The 22420-nt window shown below is 41.0% G+C and overlaps 1 protein-coding gene across 1 annotated transcript; it reads left to right on the forward strand.

The window, feature by feature from the left end:
- The first annotated feature begins 11 nt into the window (after window positions 1-11).
- On the forward strand, window positions 12-20163 carry tpgs1 (tubulin polyglutamylase complex subunit 1). Its single transcript, XM_028816396.2, has 2 exons — window positions 12-516; window positions 17689-20163. Exons 1-2 carry the CDS (start codon window positions 224-226, stop codon window positions 18209-18211), a joined length of 816 nt encoding a protein of 271 aa, XP_028672229.1. The 5' UTR covers window positions 12-223; the 3' UTR covers window positions 18212-20163.
- Window positions 20164-22420: the final 2257 nt, after the last annotated feature.

Below are 22420 nucleotides of genomic sequence, written 5' to 3' on the forward strand. Positions count from 1 at the left end.
TCCCTACCAAATTAGTACTACTGCATTTCAGTACATTGTTTTAAATTCCTCTGTCAGAAAAAAAAAGTCTGGTCGTGATAATCGCTTAAGGCAGACCACGAGAATAACAACAAGACTCGTCCGCCCTCTAAATTGTGTCATTCCCTAAACCTGACAACTCATCCAACACTTAAAATGCTTTAATCGGTTGCGATATCAGTCACCGCACCTGCCCTAAATCAAAATGGCGGAGCAGCGGGGCTCGGCTACTGCTGCAGCACTGCTGTCAACTAAGCCGGCTCACGCTGACTCGGAGATTGAATTTCTCACTCGGCTGGGCACAGGCGATCTGCTGAGAGGAGCCCTCATAAAGCTGCTTGAAGCCAGACCGGACGACCAGCTTGGCTTCTTGGCCGATCATTTCAAGAATCAGCTGCAGGAGAAGGACGCTGTGAACGGCGCTCCGGGCGGACAAGTGGAGCAGCGATTGCTTGGACAAGCCTGTTGGCATCTCGGTCTTGTCAACCACTCTCAAAGGTATGTATCTCCATATATTGATTGTGGGAGATGAAAACTAACGTTTACCGATCAATGTGACTTTATTCAGGTTATGAATTACTTGTCGGAGAGATGGGGGGCGAACTGGGGTTTCAGTATAGTTTCGGTTCTCGCCGTTCAATGTAATTTCCGTGTTCGATCTTTTCTTCGGGGAACGCTAAAGGAATCTGATTTAATGATGCATTTGAAATATTCATTGATTTTGTTTATCCCAACCGGCGTTTGTGCCTTTCTTGTGTCGTAGTGCAGTGGTCCTCAAACAGGGGACCTTATTTAAGTTCCAGGAGGGCCACAGAATGACTGAAATGAATGATACAATTACAGCAATATACCTGTACTCCATGCACTAAAACTCAAGCGCACTGCAGCTACTAGCATATCGTTAGAACGGGAGTGGGCTGCTCAGTTTGAACCAACAGCAAAAAGTGAAAAGAAGGCTACACGCCACACTGCCAGGAAGAAATTTAGTATATAAGCATTAGAACATAAACTGTGTTAAGAAAGAGGATCACAGCAACATGCATGCTATTCAAACAAGACTATCTGAGGAACTTTGGAGACTTAACACAACAATATACATTAGGTTAAAAAATTCTACTGATACCTTAAAGTCAGATATGTAAAAGAAATGAAAGCAACAACCATTTAGAAGGTAAGGAAATACATCAATTGTAATTCTATATATGTTTATCATTAAGGAGATTGGAATAGATAATAGAAGAGTGACTGTGCTTTTATACTAATTGCTTAGACATGCAGTTTGTATTTTTATTGTGTACTGTAATAATCTACACATTTATATAGAACTTTTCTCACTACTCAAAGCACTTTTCATGGTGAGTGGGGAGTCACTTAAACCATCACTAATATGTAGCACCCACCTATATGATACAATGGCAGCCATTTTTGCACAAGTACACTCCCCACACATGAGATTTTAGGTGGTGAAGTGGTGAGAAAGAGAGACAATTAGAAGCAGGGCATATTTAGGGGGCCAGAATTACTAGACCATGGTGGGCAATTTAACTTGGATTCTCTTAATTCTCTTTACGAAAGATGCCCAGGGATCTCTTATGACTACCGAGAGTCATGACCTTGATTTTACGTCTTATCCTAAGGATGGCGACATTTTTACAGTATGATGGCCCCATTGCTGCACTGGGGCATTGGGATCCACATTCAGACCATGGGGTAAGCACACCCTGCTGGTCTCACCAACACCTCTTCCAGCAGCAACCCATGCTTTTCCTTGATGGTCTCCCATCCAAGTACTGGCAGGGTCTGAACATGCTTGGCGTAGATGACCTCTCCTGAAGTGCATGTGGCATGGCTGCTTACCTATAACCATCCATATCTGCTGGCATATTGGTTTATAGTTCATTCATTCATTCATTTATCTCTCTATTATAAAAAAAATCCTGGGAGGTAGACTAGGGAGACGAGACGTGATCTTCTCGGAAGACAATTTGACATCCCGCGAGAGACATTTTAACGTCACGTGAGACAATATTTAAAACCAGTTCACGGATATCTAGCCAAGCAGTTGTTGGAATGCTCTTGGCAGACAGACATCATGTGCTCCCAGCTCTTAAAACAATGACAAACAGAACACGCAGCTTGCCAGCAGCAGCAGCAGCAGGAAGCCAGCAGATGATCTGACCGCTTCTCATTAGCGTGCATTCAGCACCCCCCCTCCCCCTTTTTACAACATAAGAGACAGAGATGTAAAGTGGCAAAAGGACAGCTGCTGTACAGGCTTTGAAATGATCGACGCGCGACAAGCAGAAAACGCAGCTCGCCAGCAGCAACAAGCCAGCAGATGATCCGACTGCAACTCTTTAGCGTGCGTTCAGCCCCCCTTCACAACGCAAGCGGCAGACGCATGCAGTGGCAAAAGGACAGCTGCAGTACGGGCTTTTAAATGATCAACATGCAGCGCGACAAAAAGAACAAGCAGCTCGCCAGCAAAAGCAGCAGAAAGACAGCAGATGATCCGACAGCATCTCCTTCAGCCGCCCCCCCTTCACAACACGAGCAGCGTTATACGTCATGCGAGAAAGATTTAACCACGCACAGGGCCGGAAAGAAAGGACAAGTATTGTTTTTACAAACGTTTTAAAGTAAAAGTTAAAATAATGCATATGTAACAATTCCCATGAAAATAACAATCTCTTTTAAATTGTATATATCCGGAAAACCAAATACGGGAGTGGGCGAGCGAAAGCCCCCTAGTCTTGTATATAAACATGTACAAATGTAAGTCTGTACGTCTGTCTCTCTGACCCGGAAGTGAGAGGTGGAGTCGTGGTAAGGGCTCCACCTCAGTGGAAACAGAAACTCACTTAGCCACTAATACAGAAGCGAGCCGAGTACGTCAGCAAAACAAAACCTCCTAGGAGAGAGATGTCCAGAGAAGTTCCTTTCAATTACCTGACATCTCTACATTTCAGTTGTTTTTCTGACGATTTCAATATATTGTAGGACCCCATTTATGTGTGTACTGGTTCTGTATTCAATAATTAGTACACTCTATCTATCTATCTATCTTAAAAGTGTAACGTTTTTATGTCACGTTTATTGTCACACTTTAATTCGGGCTTATTTTAAAACCTACAAAAAAATGTTTGGTATCATTCTTTTCAGAATGTATCGAACTTTACTGTGATGTTGTTAGATTTTCAGATTGTTATTTTGTTTTTAAATTATAAACTAAAATATCAGTTATAGCGGGAATATTCCAATCAGTAAGAGAGTAAATATTTTTTTCTCATTTCATGATTTTTGCTCCATTAAATAATTTATTTTTTCTTTTACATATTTATAGAATTTCGTGATTTTTGACTCCAACAAATAATCATTTTTCTTTTGTACATTTACAGATTTCATTAATATTCTGGCCGCACCTGGGGGTTGATATAAAGATATATATAGTGTGTGTATGTGAATGGATGCATATACAACCAGGTATATGTTTTAAGGTATTGCTTATTTTTTGCATTGCTAAAAAAGTTGAAAAAAAGACTGTGATGAGAACTTGCCCTTCGCCTGATCAAGTTTTTTTCATTCTACTATTCATATAGATAGTCCAAAATATCATCATGTTCAGATTTGAAGGTGCCTAATGTTTAACTCTCCACCACACTGCTTGGTCACTTATTCCATGTGCCTGTGGTTCTTTGCCTCAAGAAAGACTTTCTAACATTTGTGCAACATCTGCCCTTAACAAGTTTCCAACCGTGTCCCACATATTTGTTTCAGAATGTATTTTAAACTAACAACTGGGACCCACTGTTCTAACTCATTTCATAATTTTAAACACTTCAGTCATGTCACAGCTTAATCTCTGTTTTCTTTAACTAAAAAGGTTCAGCTCCTTTCATTCTCTCATAGCTCTCAGTCCTGAGTCCTCACTGGACTATTTCTAGCACCGTTGTCTTTTTTGTGATATGGAGACCAAAACTGAGGACAGAACTTCAGGTGTGGCCTGTGGTGGCAAAGTGACAAGAGTCAGATCTTCTTGGAGAAGAGTAGGAGATCCCATGGCAGTCGTGATAGCAATTCTGATTCATTGATTGATGGAACAACAGGCTTTTTATAGTACAATGAGCTAAAGGGGAAAAAAATAATAACATTGCCCAAATAATTTTGGGAGATCATAAGACATTGCTTCATCCCCCAGTGCCATGGGAACACAGAACCTGTTACTGGAACATTCTGACCTAATGCTGACCTAAGTGGTTTTACAATTTCTTAAACAAGCATTTCTAAGAAATAGACAGTCCCATGAAGCATTGTTTTTCTTAGCCTGAAATTACTTTTTTAGCGGTCTATTATCGAACTAAAGGCGGTCAGACCTTCAAGCCTTGCAGCTACAGAAAAGCCAAAGATGCATTGCTCTTTTTCCTCCACAAGCATCACCAGTGTGTTATATAGCTTAAACATAACCTCCCTTGATTTAGACTCCACACATTGTGCTATATAACCTTATACTCGCATTAGCCTTCTTGATTGCTACACTGTACACTGCCTGCATGTAGGTATTGATGACACTACAACTCCTACATCCATCTCATAAAGGGTACTTTCAAGTTTCAGACCTCCCTTGCTGTTTTCAAATCTAATATTTTTACTTCCTATATGTAATACCTTACTACGTTTACTTGCATCTGCCACAAATTTGACCACTACTGTATGCTGTCCAAGTCCATCTGCCATTTTGAAAAGAGCAGTAACTCCAGCTCTGATTTATGTGGGACATCACTTTTAATATCAGCTAATTTAGAAGACGTTTCATTCGCCATTACACTTTGCATCCTGTGTTTGCAGTCACTGGACGTCAAAGACTTGACAGTCTCATGAAGAATACGGTAGGCTGAAATTCACACATGCTGCTGTCGCCACTTTTGAAAGCTGCACAAGTGTCATTGTTGGCCACTTGTCCTGCTGTAGCTTGTCTGACTGCTGCATGTAGAGGCCAAAATCCAAGATCAATATAAGGTAAATCAATATAGCAGTTTTATTGAAGAAAAGCAGTCCGACACCATTACAAGTCCTACTCCAATTCTGATTAATGAATCCAAGGCAAGCCTTTTTATGCACAACTCTGATCAAATGAGAGAAAAAAAAAAAGTTTAATTCCCTAAAACTTGCTGGAATTTCCCAGACATTACCTCTCCCTCCATATTACAAGACAAAATAGGCTGACCATCTTGTTTGTTTTACTCCAGTGGTGTGTTATGTCTGTAGGGCAGATGAGATTTGGAGTACGCAGGAGAAGGATGTGAAATCAGAAACCGGTCAAATCTGGGAGATCACAGAAAACTGTACATCAAGGTCAAAATGAAGAGCAAGAAACAATGTCAAGGACGTAAGGAAAAGGTCAATACACAAACAAATAAAAAACAAGAAGTTCTTTAGCGAGTGATAGAATTGTTTTTTATCCGCATCTTGGGTAAGAAGAGATTGCCCTGCAAGACCTCAGTTCCGTCCCAGTGCCCAGGTCATGACTTCCGAGGACACACCCATAACAACTATCACATGTCATTAGTAACAAGTGCCCAATAGCACAGTGGATATACGCATTCACCTGTAGAAAAAGAATTCTACCACAGTGATTACAACATGTCAGCAAACCGTTACAATCTAGCACAGACTGCTATGGTCTGGGTCGGCTCCATGTTCCCTTCTTATTTCTGGGACCTGAACCATCAATAGTCATGAACTGAAATGAGTCGGGCAAATGAGGACACACACTTACAGCAGGGGTAGGTGCAAAAAAAACCAAAAAAAAACTGCTAAGTGCTTTTATTAATATCAAATGGTATTCAGATAAATAGTGCAGTAATTCAAATGTTCTTCAATAAATAAATAATCCATAAAAATGGTGAACATGTGGAGGTTAAAAAATTCAAGTAAATAAATAGATCCAATAAAACAAGTTTAAAAATCAGAGTTCTTTCTTCCTCAAAAAATGAGTGTCCATGCTTCTTTTTAAAACTGATGTCTCCTTTGCTTACCCCATGCGAGATCTTGCAACAGAGAAGATACCCAACGGATAGGTGCAGTCAACTATCATTTCCTAGTTTGAGACCCCATTTCCAGGCAGACAACTTCCAAGGGCCGCTGAACCGAACCGCACAACCGTCTCCCACCGCCAGCCCCTAGGTGTCCTCATGAGACTCCCTAGCAGTGCTCAATAAGGGGTTCGTCGTCCTTCAACCCCAGACTCCTCACCCTGAGGCTCATCTCTGACCACCTGTCTTCATTTAACTTTAACACAATCCTGCCTCTCACTCTTTCTTCTTTTCATTCTGCTTCTAATTATGCTTTTAACTGCCATTGCTCTTTTTCTTTCTGATCATTCTGTTCTCTTCTCTCTCTGCCATGCAGGCTCCTTATATTGACTTGACTGGGTGCAGATGTGACCCTCTGACCATTCCAAGGTGTGAGTGCGGCATCCGACTGTTCTGCTTGCTTTTATTCATGAGTGTGCGATCACCGAATATGCCTTATTCTGAGCTCTCGGATCTTGATTATTATTTTTTTAAAATCTGCACGGTGCCACAGACCATTTATCACACTGACCCTAACTTATGTCAGTAATATGCTAATTTAAGTCATCTTTGAGCCTTTAACAGTCCCAAGAAGCATAGCACCTTTAATTGTAGCAACACTTGATATGACTTCAGGCAATCTAGCATTCAAACTAAAGGCAATCAGGCCTGCAGTCCTTACAATTGTAATAAAAAACAACTTTTCTTCCACATGCCACCAAACATCATGATGCTTTTGTCCTTTCTGCTAGCTTGACTATTGTATGTGGAAAGAAAACACCTTTGCATTTCTGCTTGTGGTAAATGTGGCTGTTGCTGACAGAGCTGCTGTGACAATGAATCCAGAAGATACTGAAGTAGCTTCTGTAATTGAGTTATGAAAAAGAAAGTTGCAGCAAACCATTCTGTATTTAAAAAAAATACTTTTTTGTTTTCAGGATAAGTGATCATTTTCTGCATATTTTAAAAAGTAATACTTAAGCCAAGTGGGCAGCATTTTGTATTGGAAATATCTGCAGTTACAAGTTCTGTATTTGGTAAATTAATGATTGTTATTCATCCCTGGAAAAAAAAATGCCATCCCATTTTCTTATATATAAACGTCTAAGCGTGGAGATGTGTGTGTGTGTCTCTGTCCGGCACGGAAGTGAGAGGTGGAGTCTGGGTAAGGATACGCAAGCGAGACCAACACGTCAGCAAAACGAAACATCCAAAAAGAGAGTCACTCACTTATCCACTATTACAGAAGCATGTCGAGCACATCAGCAAGATGGTATCCCTTTTACTTTTTCTCCCACCGCTAATATACAAGCAAGGCAAGCATGTTGGCAAAACTAAACCTCCGAAGAAAGACAGTTGCTTAGCCGCTAATACACAAACGATGCGAGCACGTTGGCAACACGAAAGCTCCTAGGAGAGATGCCCAGAGTAGTTCCTTTCAATTACCTGACATCTCTATTTAAATTTTTTCTGACTATTTCAATAGTTTCTAGGACCCCGTGCTTTTTTATAGCACGGGCTTACACAGCTTTTATTTTATAAATAACTGTGCTACCCATCTAAGACGGGTTGAATTCTTAAGTAATCAACGTAGACTTCAGCAGTAACATTTGCAGCGCATCATGCAAAGTAATACATCTCTGTTGTGTTATTTGGTATGGGATTTGTGAAAGCATTGTTGATGGTTGTGACGTGCCATCTGTTGGAATGACAAATGCATTGCATTTTATTGCTGAAAATGTGTGTCATACACCATCTTCTGGAATGACAGAGAGATAGTAACCAGTCCAGACAGATACACAGACACTTATCCCTTTATTAAGGTGGATTAAGAAATTCAGGCACTACTAAAAACTTTTAAATAATGAAAACACTGGGTGTTCTTTTAAAAGACTTCTTAATTTTGTGTTATGTTTTAAAATGCAAGCAATGTAATAGCACTTGCAGCAAATATAATTTTGCTAATAAATGAAAGTTCAAAAACAAACACCTGCAGCAGAAGTACAAGAGGGGATGTATAATGGCCTGTACAGGGGGTCCCTCACATGTTCTCATAGTTCCCTGTGGGATCTTTGGAAGAATAAAGTTTGAGAAAGACTGCCCTACCAACCAGAAAACAAAAGGTTAAGAACATGAGTTGATTGAATATTATACTACTGGCTCCCAGCATGTTGGCAGTTTCCTTTTTGCTGGGCCCTTTCCTGATTAGATTAAATTAAATTAAATAAACATTATTTATCCCAAGGGGAAAGTAGATGTATACAGCTGCAAAAAAATAAATAGGGTATACTGTAGACTGGCAGGACAGGTAATACAATCAATCAATGAATCGATCACTCAGTAAATAAATATAATATATATTGTGCAGAAATTGCAAAATTAACTTAGAATATCAGTATTTAGTTTGGGCCTTAGGGTGAAAGCATTAAATTGCCTGATAACAGCAGGTAGAAAAGACCCCCAGAGACGCTTCAATGTGGAGGAATGGGCCTGTGGCTAACAGTGTGTCTTATAGGGGCTGGAGGGTATTTTTAATGATGGCATCCAATTTTGCCACCATCCTCTTTTCCAAAATAGCTTCCAGTGTGTCCAGGGGGGTATTTTCCGTACATTGCTTAAATTATCGGAGATCAGATGCCTCATCTTGGATGAGTTAATGCCAGTGAAACTCATCCGGGATAAGTCGGTTTTTCAAATGCAGCTGTGTAGTAGAATAGTCTAGCTGGATCTAATCATCCGAGATGAATGCGCGCGCCTGTGCTGATTGAAAAGACCATATATATTGAGTCTAGAAAACATGATCAGCAAGCCTTTGATAGGCTGTAACAAAATGACGAAAGAACGGGCGCATTTTTTTGTTCACACAAGCAGAGCAAGACCTTTTATTCAAAGGACATGAAGAATTTCAAGATTTAAGATGCAAAAGGAGTAACACTGCAAAAGCAGCCCAAACCAGAAAAGACTGCTGGCAAAAAGTGGCCGACAAATTAAACGCTAAGTAGTGTGCATTGTACTTACTGAATGCAGTGTTTCATTTCCTATGTGTCAGATTAATTATTATTTAATATGTCATAATTCCCGATCAAACGTGAGCACAAGGAGAACATGGGAACAGATTAAAGTGAAGTACAAGAATATACTTCAAACTGGATGGATGGTACATATTGGTATATCTATGTAAAGAATTGTTGACCTAAAGAATCATATATAATATAAAAAACATTAATTTTAAAGCTAATAAGAAGGCAGACAAGCATAAAACAGGTGGATGTCCATGCGGTCCAGACCTAACCCCTGAAGAACAGTTGGCTTTCCAGCAAAATGCCCATCGCCCTGTTTCTGAGGGCATTCTAGGGGGAAGCTCCTTCTCAGAACCAGTGGCAGGATGCAGTGGTCACTTCATTTCAGGTAAAGGATGGTCATTGCATATATTTGTCATCGATGTGTGCCATAGGTATGTTCCATATAGCCCTATTTTTTTTGTTGGGTCAGTTGCAGGGAATGTCATATCCCTAGAACCTGTGTCTGACCAACGAGATATTGACGAAGGTGAAATATTTGATGAAGACACTGGGGCCCTGGATTGTACACAGATCCGAATAATCAGACACAATCACATTTGAAAATCCTGGGTAATGAGAATGTTAGGCTGATTGTGAGATTCTTCATGGAACTGTGGGTGTTTTTGCCTGTGTTGCCTACCTGCAATGGCATGAAACGCCTCTTTTATTGTCTGCACACGCAGGTGTCCAGGAAACACTCTGAAAACCCGAAGGAAATATTTCAGAGCCAAACAGACTTTATGATTTCTCTTCTTATAATTTGCGCACCGATATCAATTGGTCGCTCATTCATGAACGGTGAAGCCATGACTGAATGAATTCCACGCACGGACACTGATTAAGTGTGTGAGCTCATCCTTGTTTACTTGCTATGACAACACATCCAGCAAGAGTTTCGAAAAACCGACAGATCCAGGATCAGGCCAAATCGTCAACAATTACATCCGGCTAAACAAGTAATCCACATACGAAAAATACCCCCCAGGCCTCACACCGTGATGATGCAGGCTTCACTGATAAGTTTGGTCAGGCATTGTGTGTCTTTTGAGTTCAAGTTGCTTCCCCAAGAGACTGCAGTGTAGAACACCACACTGGGTACTATGGTCTCCTTAGGATATTTCTGTATTGAACCTGCATCGTAGTTACCTGGAATCTCAGATGCTAAAGTTCCCGGTGGATATGGCATTTGGACACAATCTCCTAACGTTTCACAGGTATGTATGGTTTAAAAGTAGTCAATGCTAGTCCTGTTAATTCCACATCCCAGACATGCACTTTCAGTTAATTTGCAGCTCTGAGTTGTTCCCCTATGAGTAAATGAGTGAGTGTTCACTGCAGTGGACGGGTGTGTCTGATCTACGGTCTGTTTGCATGTGTGCCCACTGCTGCCAGGCTAAGCACTAATTCGCCATGACCCTGAACTGAATGAGCTGATTAGGAAATGAATGAATGGATGGAGAATAATAGTAATTCTGTATAAATACGTCCAACACGCCTCAATGTTGGAGCATACCTATGTGGTTTGAGCAAATGTGTCACATCCGCGGCTCCAGGCCAGTTGGGTTCTTTAGTTTGGGTTTCTGTTTCTAGTCCTGGGGCTACTTAACTGTGAGGAGTGGCTTCAACAAACTTGTGGCTGCTTGCCTGGCTTGCGTCCGTTTTTGCTTGGCTTTCACTTTCTGATGCTGATAGAGGGAATGGGCCCAGGCAGGTTCTGGCCTATGCAACACACTTAATTATCCTTCGGGGTATTTTTTCTGGTCTGATCTGATTTTTATTTTCTTTTTTTAAACATGAGTTCCTATGGCATGCTGAAATGCAGCAGTATGAGGAATAACCTTAGTTTAATTTGAGTCTGGCTTTCAGAAGTAGGCTGTGATGTGCTTTTCAGCGAAATTATTTACCTCCGGATAGTGCACCCTTCATGGCAATGGAGCTGAGACTTGATTGTTTACTGTATACATTTACAGTTTGGAATTGCGATACCGTATATACAGTGTCCTCCATAATGTTTGGGACAAAGGCACATTTCTGCTCCACAAGTTAAAATATCAAACAATTCAGACATTGTGATTAAAGTGCACATTGCAGACTTTCATTTAAGAGGATTTGCACACACAGAAATGACAACACGTTTTCTATATGGCCCCCTGTTTCAGAGCACTGTAATGTATGGGACAATTGCCCTCACAGGTGTTTGTAATTCCTCAGGTGGGTTTCATTGCTTCATAAGACACTTCACTTTGTTTCTACCCTTTGGAGCCTATAATTGTCATTGTTCATTATCACTGCTTTTGTCCTCATGTGAAAGTCAAAGAAGCCATTATGATGCTGAAAATCAAGAATAAAACCATTTGAGACATCAGTAAAACCATAGGATGACTGAAATCAACTGTCTGGAATATCACGAAGAAGAAAGAGCACACCGGTGAGCTCAGTAATCACAAAGGGACTGGTAGGCCAAGTAAGACCTCCATTGCTGATGACAGAAGAATGCTCACCATGGTAATAAAAAAAACCCCAAAGCACCTGTCCGACAAATCAGAACTCAGAAACTCATTGGACGGCGCTTCATCCTACAACAAGATAATGAGCCAAACATACTGCTAAGGCAACACAGGAGTTTTTCAAAGCAAAAAAATTGAAAATTCTTGAATGGCCAAGCTACGAACCCAATGTGCTATATAAATAAATGTTGTTGTTGTTGAAGAGAACACTTAAGGGGACAGCCCTTGAAACAGGTAGCAACTGAAGATGGCTGCATTAGAGGCTTGGCAGAGCATCACCAGAGAAGATCCTCCGCACCTGGTGATGTCTTTGAATCACAGACTTCATGGAGTCATTGTATGTAAGGGATATGTGACAAAGTACTGAATATGGCGACTTTAATAGATCTGCCATTGCTGTGTCCCAAACATTCTGGTACCCTAAAATGTGAGGGGGGGGGGGCATGCAGAAAAATTGTTGTCATTTCTTTATGGTGTGACCAAAATGTATGTACATACCCTTGAATGAAAGTCTTTAATGTGCACTTTGTAGTTGTAAACTTTGTGGGCTTTAACAGGCCCTCTTTTTTTAACAGCCCCCGAGCCTTGACTCCCTAAGAAGACAATAAAAAACTCCCAAAAAAAACCCTTGTTTGGGGGCGGGGGGTTGGTGCAGGTGGTGTGTATGGCAGAATTCTGCCAAATCTTGGGAAAGGAAATTCAGAGAGAGAACCCCTTCTAGAGGCAAGTAATGATAAACCTAACCCAGGTAGGTTGGGTGTGTAATGGGTGTCAAAAAATGTGGTATATACAGTTAGATCCATAAATATTTGGACAGAGACTTTTTTTCTAATTTTTGGTTCTGTACATTACCACAATGAATTTGAAATGAAACAACTCCGATTCAGTTGAAGTGCAGACTTTCAGCTTTAATTCAGTGGGGTGAACAAAACGATAGCATAAAAATGTGAGGCAACTAAAACATTTTTTAACACAATCCCTTCATTTCAGGGGCTCAAAAGTAATTGGACAAATTAAATAACTGGAAATAAAATGTTCATTTCTAGTATTTGGTTGAAAACCCTTTGCTAGCAATGACAGCCTGAAGTCTTGAACTCATGGACATCACCAGATGCTGGGTTTCCTCCTTTTTAATGCTCTGCCAGGCCTTTACTGCAGAGGCTTTCAGTTGCTGTTTGTTTGTGGGCCTTTCTGTCTGAAGTTTAGTCTTCAACAAGTGAAATGCCTGCTCAATTGGGTTAAGATCAGGTGACTGACTTGGCCATTCAAGAATTTTCCACTTCTTTGCTTTAATAAACTCCTGGGTTGCTTTGGCTGAATGTTTTGGCTCATTGTCCATCTGTATCATGAAATGCCGCCCAATCAATTTGACTGCATTTAGCTGGATTTGAGCAGACAGTATGTCTCTGAACACCTTAGAATTCATTCGGCTGCTTCTGTCCTGTGTCACATCATCAATAAACACTAGTGTCCCAGTGCCACTGGCAGCCATGCACACCCAAGCCATCACACTGCCTCCATCGTGTTTTACAGATGATGTGGTATGCTTTGGATAATGAGCTCTTCCACGCCTTCTCCATACTTTTTTCTTGCCATCATTCTGGTAGAGGTTGATCTTGGTTTCATCTGTCCAAAGAATGTTTTTCCAGAACTGTGCTGGCTTTTTTAGATGTTCTTTAGCAAACTCCAATCTATCCTTTCTATTCTTGAGGCTTATGAGTGGCTTGCACCTTGCAGTGCACCCTCTGTATTTACTTTCATGCAGTCTTCTCTTTATGGTAGACTTGGATATCGATATGCCTACACCCTGGAGAGTGTTGTTCACTTGGTTGGCTGTTGTGAAGGGGTTTCTCTTCACCATGGAAATGATTCTGCGATCATCCACCACTGTTGTCTTCCGTGGACGTCCAGGTCTTTTTGTGTTGCCGAGTTCACCAGTGCTTGCTTTCTTTCTCGGGATGTACCAAACTGTAAATTTTGCCACTCGTAATATTGTAGCAATTTCTCGGATGAGTGTTTTCTGTTTTCGCAGCTTAAGGATGGCTTCTTTCACCTGCATGGAGAGCTCCTTTGACCGCATGTTGTCTGTTCACAGCAAAATCTTCCACATGCAAGCACCACACCTCAAATCAACTCCAGGCCTTTTATCTGCTTAATTGATAATGACATAACGACGGACTTGCCCACACCTGCCCATGAAATAGCCTTTGAGTCAATTGTCCAATTACTTTTGAGCCCCTGAAATGAAGGGATTGTGTTCAAAAAATGCTTTAGTTGCCTCACATTTTTATGCAATCGTTTTGTTCACCCCACTGAATTAAAGCTGAAAGTCTGCACTTCAACTGCATCTGAGTTGTTTCATTTTAAATTCATTGTGGTAATGTACCGAACCAAAATTAGAAAAAAGTTGTCTCTGTCCAAATATTTATGGACCTAACTGTACAATAGGCAAAATAGAACACAAGTAATCCTCATCACAGAGCTAGATGGCTGACCTATCATGGCCACCTCAGAAATACAACACAACAGTACAAACTACTACTTTGAACTACTACTGCAAGTGCAGGCTCAGAACACTGTAACAACCTTCAAAGCTAAATGCAAGAATAGATTATGCCACACACTACCTACAGAACTATTGCATTTAATGATACAGATTTCATAAAATACATCAAAAACAAACTGGAAACTAATTAATAAAACCAATAAACAACAATATCTGTCCATCAGCTAATTGTCAAACCATAGCCAGAAAGGCCAGACACGGTCAAAGTCCAAGAGACCTCAGCCAACAGGCCGCCTCCCTCCTATTGGCCAGTTTACAAATGAGTTAGTGCAGAGCTGGCCAATCAGAAGAAAGACCCTCCTTTCTGTCCTATGATTCCAGTGCTCCTTTATCTGAGATGACATTTCTATGGCAGGCCAACAACTTGGCAGCTGAGCAGCGGCACCAAGTGCCCCGAAAAGAAAAACCAAATAAGGGAGGATTAGTAACAGTTTATAAAAATCGTATTTCTTATGTTTTAGCACTAATGACTAGCCACAGAGATGCAGTATGCACAGCTAATCAGCAGCTCTACTCCAGGTATACTAAACTGAACCAGTGAATCTTCAGCCTGGTTTAAAAGGTTGGACTGAAGGGGCACCTCTTATAATAGCAGGTAGACAATTCCACAGCTACAGGGTCCTGTAACTAAAAGCTCGACATCCCACTGCTATTTTATTTATCCTTGGATTTATAAGCAGATCGGCATCTTGAGATCTTAATGTGCGCTCTGGTTTATAAATAATGATAAGCTCAGATGAGTAAGTAGGGCCTTGGGCATTTAAAGCGTTATATGTTAAATGTTACATTTCATTTTTCATTCTTTTCAGTGTTCTTATTCTTGGCACTAGCCCTTCATTTGGGACCCCATCCATCCCCAAGTAGTACCCTTGGATTTTCTCCATTCAACAGCTTTTCAAATTGCCTTATTAATATGCAGTAAGTACTGTATATATTGTACATTAGTAGCTTTTAAATGCAATGCACCTGTGTAGGGTTACATTATTTTGTGGGTCACTTGGTGTGTGCTGATAAGGCTACATCAGGCAGACTTTACACCTGGTGTAACTCCAACACAACAAGAGGGCTGTTTCATAAAAATCACAAACCAGATGAACTCTATATGTAAGAAGATGCATGAAGGAGAGTAATGGTGGAGAGAGTCTTGTCTCCTCTCATGCCTCTGTGAATGAGGCCGCTAGTGTATGGCAGCCATGCTTCTTCCACTTCCTTGTACCACCACATTCCATGATGAGAGACCAAATTATACTAATGGCATTTCTTGTGCCATTGAAGAAAAAAGGTGCGCCACTGTATGCTGTGCCAATTTTTTTTTTTTCTCCACCACTTCTTAGTATTAAGATGAGGTTTACTATACTACAATAAGCCTTTCCTGTTTAATAATGGGGCACACCATAAACTGTGATTGATCATTTTGGATTTTAGTTTAAAAATGTTTACAGTTGTTTTACAATTGGTTTCATGTAAATAACTAATTCCTACCAAGGGTGCTTTAGTTTTTCCCCTTTGTCTTTTGAGCTTTGGCTAAATAAACAAGTGCTCATGTTGGAAGAGCCCCACATTGGGTGTTTGTTTACTTCAGTGACAAATCGTGTTGTGATTCGCTTTCTTTTTAATTCCTTCTTTTCTAGTTGCAGTTAACTTTTTGATCGTTATCTTGAAGGGCTAGGCCTTTGTTGGAGGTTCCTTATATACTAGAACATTATTGCCTCACTGCAGTGGGCTGGTGCCCTGCCCGGGGATTTGTTCCTGCCTTGCACCCTGTGCTGGTTGGGATTGGCTCCAGCAGACCCCCGTGAGACCCCGGGTTGGAGAATGACTGACTGATTGCCTCACCTGTTTATTATCGCCTTGTTATTTCAACTTGCCACATTGTCATTAGTCTTAAACTACCCCTGTCTCAGATTTTTTGGAACATGTTGGAGGGTATTACACCCACGCACACTCATGCTTGTCCTTTTATTAAGGTGGTTTATCAGTGTGTCCATCTTGTTGCTATGTCTCTGTTATATGGCATTTGTAAAAGCAGTGATGTGCCATTTGTTGGAAAGAAAAAATGCAGTTCATTTTGTTACTACATGCAGTACAAAATACAAAATATTATAGATGGTGTACTACAACCATTAACGCTGAATATGCTGAGGTATATATTACTAAAATTTCAACCCATCTTAGATAGGTAGCAGAGCTAGATTTAAAAAAAAATGTGTATCTTCAAAAAACAATATACTTGATTAGATAAAACACTAAATACGTTTCTGTTTGAATAGAAGTCAAAGAAAATTTGCAAATCATTTATTTTTTTGTGCTTTTTTAGCATTTTCCATACTGTTGCAACTTTTTTGGAATTGGGATTGCAGAATCACCAATTAACCTAACACACATGTCCTGGAGTCGTCATATTTGTGAAACTGCAGACTGCTTATATTAAGTTTTAATTTAGCTCAAATGAATCGGGATGAACTATAAGGCAAAAAGGTATCAATTTCTATAAATGATAATACTGTAAACATTTCTGGGTGTGTCCAAACTTTTGACTGGTACTGTATGGAGTAAAAATGTTCAATTCATTTCTTAAGAAACTAAATCATACATGGCAGTTTAGTATATTTTGGATTCCAAACTGAGAACAGAAATAACATATCAGATGGAACATACAGTTCAATTAAAGATGGAGCCGGCGTCTAATAAAGAACTGGCTGAAACAAAAGCCAGCAGCCACAGGGGTCTCATGGGACAAAAATCTGAGAAACATTGTTCTACTCTCCACTTGTCGTAATTCATGCCTGCCAGGCAGACAGTTTCAGGTTGCTCAGTGTAACATTTCACAATGGAATGATGCTGTGGGAGCCACTTGGTACACACAAGGCAGTCACCTGGTTGCCACACTCCTGTGCTATGTGTTAAATAGGGGAGTCTCAGCATTCACGTCCCCCACCTCCTAGGGTGGTCGCGCACAAGTCAGAGAGCTCATCTGAAATGCTCTGACTTTATCTGGGTGAGGTGGGGAATGAACCACACTCCTGTAGCTGACTTAGTGTTTTCTATTTTCATGGTTTTACTTTTGTTGCATTTTGGGTATTATTTGTCATTACACCATATGTTGAGATACTCTAGGCCCTGGTGAATTTCCATATTTACATATGGCAGTGTAGTGTAGTGTTTAAGGCTTTGAACTTTAATGCCTGAGGCTGTGGGTTCAAATCCCACTACTGACACTATGTGCCAATGAGAAAGTCATGTGACCTGTCTGTGCTCCAATTGGAGGAGGAAAAGAAATGTACCCAATTGTAACTCAAATGCAGTAAGTCACCTTGGATAAAGGCATCAGCCAAATACTTAAATTATAATAATTTATCACACGAAAAATTGGACAAAATTTACATCTCGGGCTGAAAGAATCTAGCTGGGAACTCTTGAAGTAAACTGGACTCCTTAACCCACTGATTTTCCTTTTATTACAGATCTGCCTTTAACAACAATGTAACGATTGCCTATCACCTGCTGTCATCTAACAATGCGATGAAGAAACGAGGCTTGAAAGGAAAACTCTACACTGCCCTGCTCTCTGAAATTGGAAAGAGGGGTACTGCCACAGAGACTTCCAAGGCCTTTCTGCTGAAGAAAATCCAGTGCCAGGACCACGTGGCTGTACCCTTTGAGGTGTTTAGGCATGGAGTGCTTACCTGTTTCGTTTTTGAGGATTATGTCTGTAAATCTCGCTTGCTCTTCCAGAGCATCTTGCAGTCGACAAAAGCCAGCAGAGGGTTGTGCCATGCTATCCTTGGCACACTGCAGGATGCTCTGGAAGCCACTGACTGCCACAACCCAGCCCGTTACTTGGAGGCCAGCTCCCAAATCTCCCCTTGCAGGTTGGCGCAAGCCATGGACCAGGCTCAGGCTTCTGATGGCCTCTTAATGACTGAGGAGGAGTTCCTCAATGAGGCAGCCATGATGTTCATTAGCAGGGTGAAGTCCGTCTCATGAGACAGTTCCGGTGCCTGCTAAGTTCTATGTGGGATGGATTAGCATACTGCTACTTATTAGAATTGACTGGCAGCAGCAAACCCCAGACTACCTTGAAAATAAGCAGTCCATTACATTAAGTAGAATGACCATTGTTCACAAAGCTAAGCAAGCCAAATGATTTGCTGCCTCTTAACGCCATGTTTAATATTTGCTTCCCTTCAGGACTTTCCTTCTGCATTTCTTTGTTTCGACTACACATAAGTAAGAGAACGTGCAGTCGTCTCTGCCATGAAATACTCTTTTGGACATTTGCATGTGGAGGGCCATTCAGACAAACTCTCTCCTTTGGCCTTCCCCCATCTGCAGAGAGCAGCAGGCTCCTTGCAGTAACTTATACTTTAATCTACTATAGTGCCTTCCCTACCCCAATTTAAGTTTAGTTTGTCCTGAAATATTTAATAGACATCTCACAGGTACTTTGCTTGAAAACTCTACAGCATGTAATTGAGTAGAATATTTCCTTAACGTTTCACTTTGCAGTCCTTGATCCCCTGATGGATGATGACTAGTATAGGTAGGGGAGTCAGGAGAGAACCATCATACATTCAAGACATTAATGTTGTATACCATTTGAAGTGAAAAGATCAGAATTTACAAGTTCTTAAGTCGGAATTTTCAACCAGAATGCCCCCTTAAGTCGGATTTCCAACTTAGAAACTCTGGGCTGGTGTGTCAACTCCGGGTTTATCCGACTTCAGATCATGACGTCAATCCAAACAGGCGACATACACTGTAAACTTTAGTGAAAGGTGTAGTATTGTACTGTTTATTAGCACTTTTGTCTGTTTGTGTCTCATTAAATCATACACACACGGTACTGTCCAACTTTTATCTGTGGACATGCTGCTACGGTGTTGGGATACGCACAATACCGCTGTTATCAACTTCTGTTTATTCTGATGGAGCAAGCAGAACAAAGGTTTTCCAGGTTAATTTTCAGGATGTTATACTGGAATGCGTTCAACTCGGGTGTGACGTCATTCTCAGCTCTGACCTCCAACTTCCGAGATAAATGGAACATAGCATTACACTCCATCTCTTGGGGAAACTGATAATTGCAGGAATTTATAAGGCCAGCTATGGAGAAACTGAACAACATTTGCATGTGCCATCTGCTTTGTTAAACAGCTAAATATAGTGGTATAATTATTAGGGAGGGGATCCATAGGAACAAGTAATAAGTAACATTCATAATGAGTTAGTCCATTAAATTTAAAACCAACACATCCATTTCCATCCAAGCATTTTCTACCGCTTATACCGTCTGGGTTGCATGGGGCAGTTGTGTAAGCAAAGATGCTCTTCCACACCAACTCCTTTAAGAGATACTGATGTTACCCTAAACCAGCTGGGACCAAGGTCACCTCCGGATTGGACAAGCCTGACACTCCTCCGCAGGGTAGCGTCCAGGAACCATCCTAATCCAATGCATCAACCACCTCAGCTAAATCCATTCAATGCAGAGGAGCAGCAACTCTACTTTCGCGCTCTTCCCAAATGTCTCTGCTGTTCACCAAATTTCTAAGGCACGAGCCCACACACACTGTGAAGGAAGCTCATTTCCATCGCTTGTGTCTGTGATCTAATTTTGATCAGTATCCAAAGCTCATTAGATGAGGATGGGAATGTAGATGATGCTGTACTAATCCGTCTGTTAATCTCTCACTCCTTTCTCTCCTCACTTGTAAACAAGACCCTGAGATACTTCAACGCCCTCCACTTGAGGTAGCACTGTCACCCCAACCTGGAGAGGGCACTCCATCCTTTTCTGGCTGAGTACCATGACCTCAGGCTTAGAGGTACCAGTCCTTATCTCCAGTGGGCCTACCACCTGCAGGATCTGGTGCATTGCGTTTAGGACAACAGTCAATGGCAAATGCCTTGGTGAACCGATCCCCAGATACTGAGAATTTATGCACATCTTTGTTTTTGCTTACTTATGCATCCAGCAGCCAGTTGCTCAATATGTTTTCTGAATTCTTTAGGTTCAGCTTTCCATTTTCTCTACTCTTGTGTTATATATCTCCATTAAAAACTCTGTCGTAATTGGCCACAATGGATGAAGATGGTATAGTTTCTTGGGGCAGCTGTAGGCCATCTGATGTATTTAAGCAGTAAATATAGCATGCCTTTAGTGGCTGGAAAAAATATTGATGCTGTTTGATCAGCCAAGCATCTAACCACTTAACTACTGTAGGTAGGCAAAAAACCATCCAGTGATGGTTTGGTGCTCAGTGAAAACTCTGGTGAACCCTGCAGTATTTCATCAGTAAAGCCAGCAGGACAACACGGCTAATGGGGCTACAGGCACTCATTAGTTGTGTGCTGTCTGATGTAGGCAACCACCAAATGCAGAAGGCCAAAACCATCCAGTTGAGTCACGATGTTCACTGGACAAGCACATGCCATCTAATATATTTAATCAAATAAGGCCACAATCAGCTTATGATGCTATGTTAATTGATTAGTGAGGTATTAATTACAAAATGGAGCTGTGCAAAACCACCCAGTGACCGTGTGATGTTCACTTAATAGTTGTGTGTCATCTGATGTATATAATAAATGCAGAGCTGGCTAATGAAGTTACAGATACTTGTTAATCCGTCCCTTGCCATATGATGTATGTAACAATTACAACGCCTTTAGAAAGTATTCAGACCCCGTCACTTTTTAAAAGAGTTTGCAAGTTTGCAGCTAAATTCATTTTTTTCCCTCGTCAAGCAACACCCAATACCCCGGCATGATAAAGTCAAAAAAAAAAAAATAGATTTTAGAAATCTTTGCAAATTTATTAAAAACAAAAAAACTGAAATATGCCATTGGCACAAGCATTCAGACCCTCTACTCAGTACTTTGGTAGCGATTATAGACCAGAGACATCAGTACCTGGATCACACATCTGGATTTAGGGATTTTCTGCCATTCTTCTTCACAGATCCTCTCAAGCTCTGTCAGGCTGGATGGAGATCATCAGTGGACAGTTATTTTAAGTTTTTTCCTGAAGTGTTCGATTGGGTTCAAATTCAGGTTCTGGTTGAGCCACTCAAGAATGTTCCAATTCCCAGAGTTGTCCCTAAGCCACTCCTGTGTTGCCATTGCTTTGTGTATGGGGTCATTGTTCAGGTGCAAGATGGTTTTCATTAAGAATGTATGCTGTACTTTTCTCCGTTCAGCTTTCCCTCAACTTTGACTAGTCTACTAGTCCCTTCTGCTGAAAATCAACCCCACAGCATGAGGCTGCCACCACCATGTTTTACCAGTTCAATGGTATTAGTGGAATTGAGACCAAACAGTTCAATCTTTTCACTAATTGTCTGCAATTAAACATCAGCAGAACCAAGAAACTGGTTATTGACTTTCATGGCACTAACAAGCCTCTAGATCACAGATCTAGCCACTATTCACAGAGTGGAAGTAGAGGTGGTGCAGAAATATAAGTACTTGGGAGGGTTTACATCAATGAAGGGCTGGACTGGTCTTGTACCGCAAAAGACCTATAAGAAAGGGAGACTGTTTTCCTTAAATGTCGGAAGTGACATCCTTCACATCTTCTACAACTCTGTAATAGCTAGTCTGTGGTGTGCTGGGCTGATAATATCACTTCAAGAGAGGCCGACCGAATTAACAAGCTCTAATTAAAAGGGCAGACTCAGTTATGGGGCACACTTTGGACCCACTGGAAGTAGTTGAGGGGGAAAAAATGAGGACAAAACTCAGTGCCAACAGGAACAATGCTGCACATCCTGTCTCTCTCTCTGACACACGGATACTGAGGACTTTCAGCCAACATTATGCAGCAGAAGTGTGTCAAGAAACGCTACGGGGGCTACCAACAACAATATGCCTGTATAATGCCTCACTGGGACTGCTAAGTCAGAAGTTTTCTTTTTCATTTTCTTTCTTTTCAGTCATTTTGGTTCATGTTCAGACCATTGTGTTTGTGCGTGTGTGTTTGTATATATGTGTATGTATGTGTGTGTGTGTGTGTATATATATATATATATATATATATATGGTACAGTACACTTTACATATTTTGCCTTTATTGGGGCTCATCAGTTGTACTCCCTTTTGCATCCCCTTACCGGGATCAGCACCTGAGGTGGCTGAAGCCTCTGTTGTTACGCCATGGCGGCTGGTTTGCTTACTTGATGGGGTGAAGATCGG

The sequence above is a fragment of the Erpetoichthys calabaricus genome, chromosome 12, assembly GCF_900747795.2.
Source record: "Erpetoichthys calabaricus chromosome 12, fErpCal1.3, whole genome shotgun sequence".
NCBI classification, from domain to species: Eukaryota; Metazoa; Chordata; class Cladistia; order Polypteriformes; family Polypteridae; genus Erpetoichthys; species Erpetoichthys calabaricus.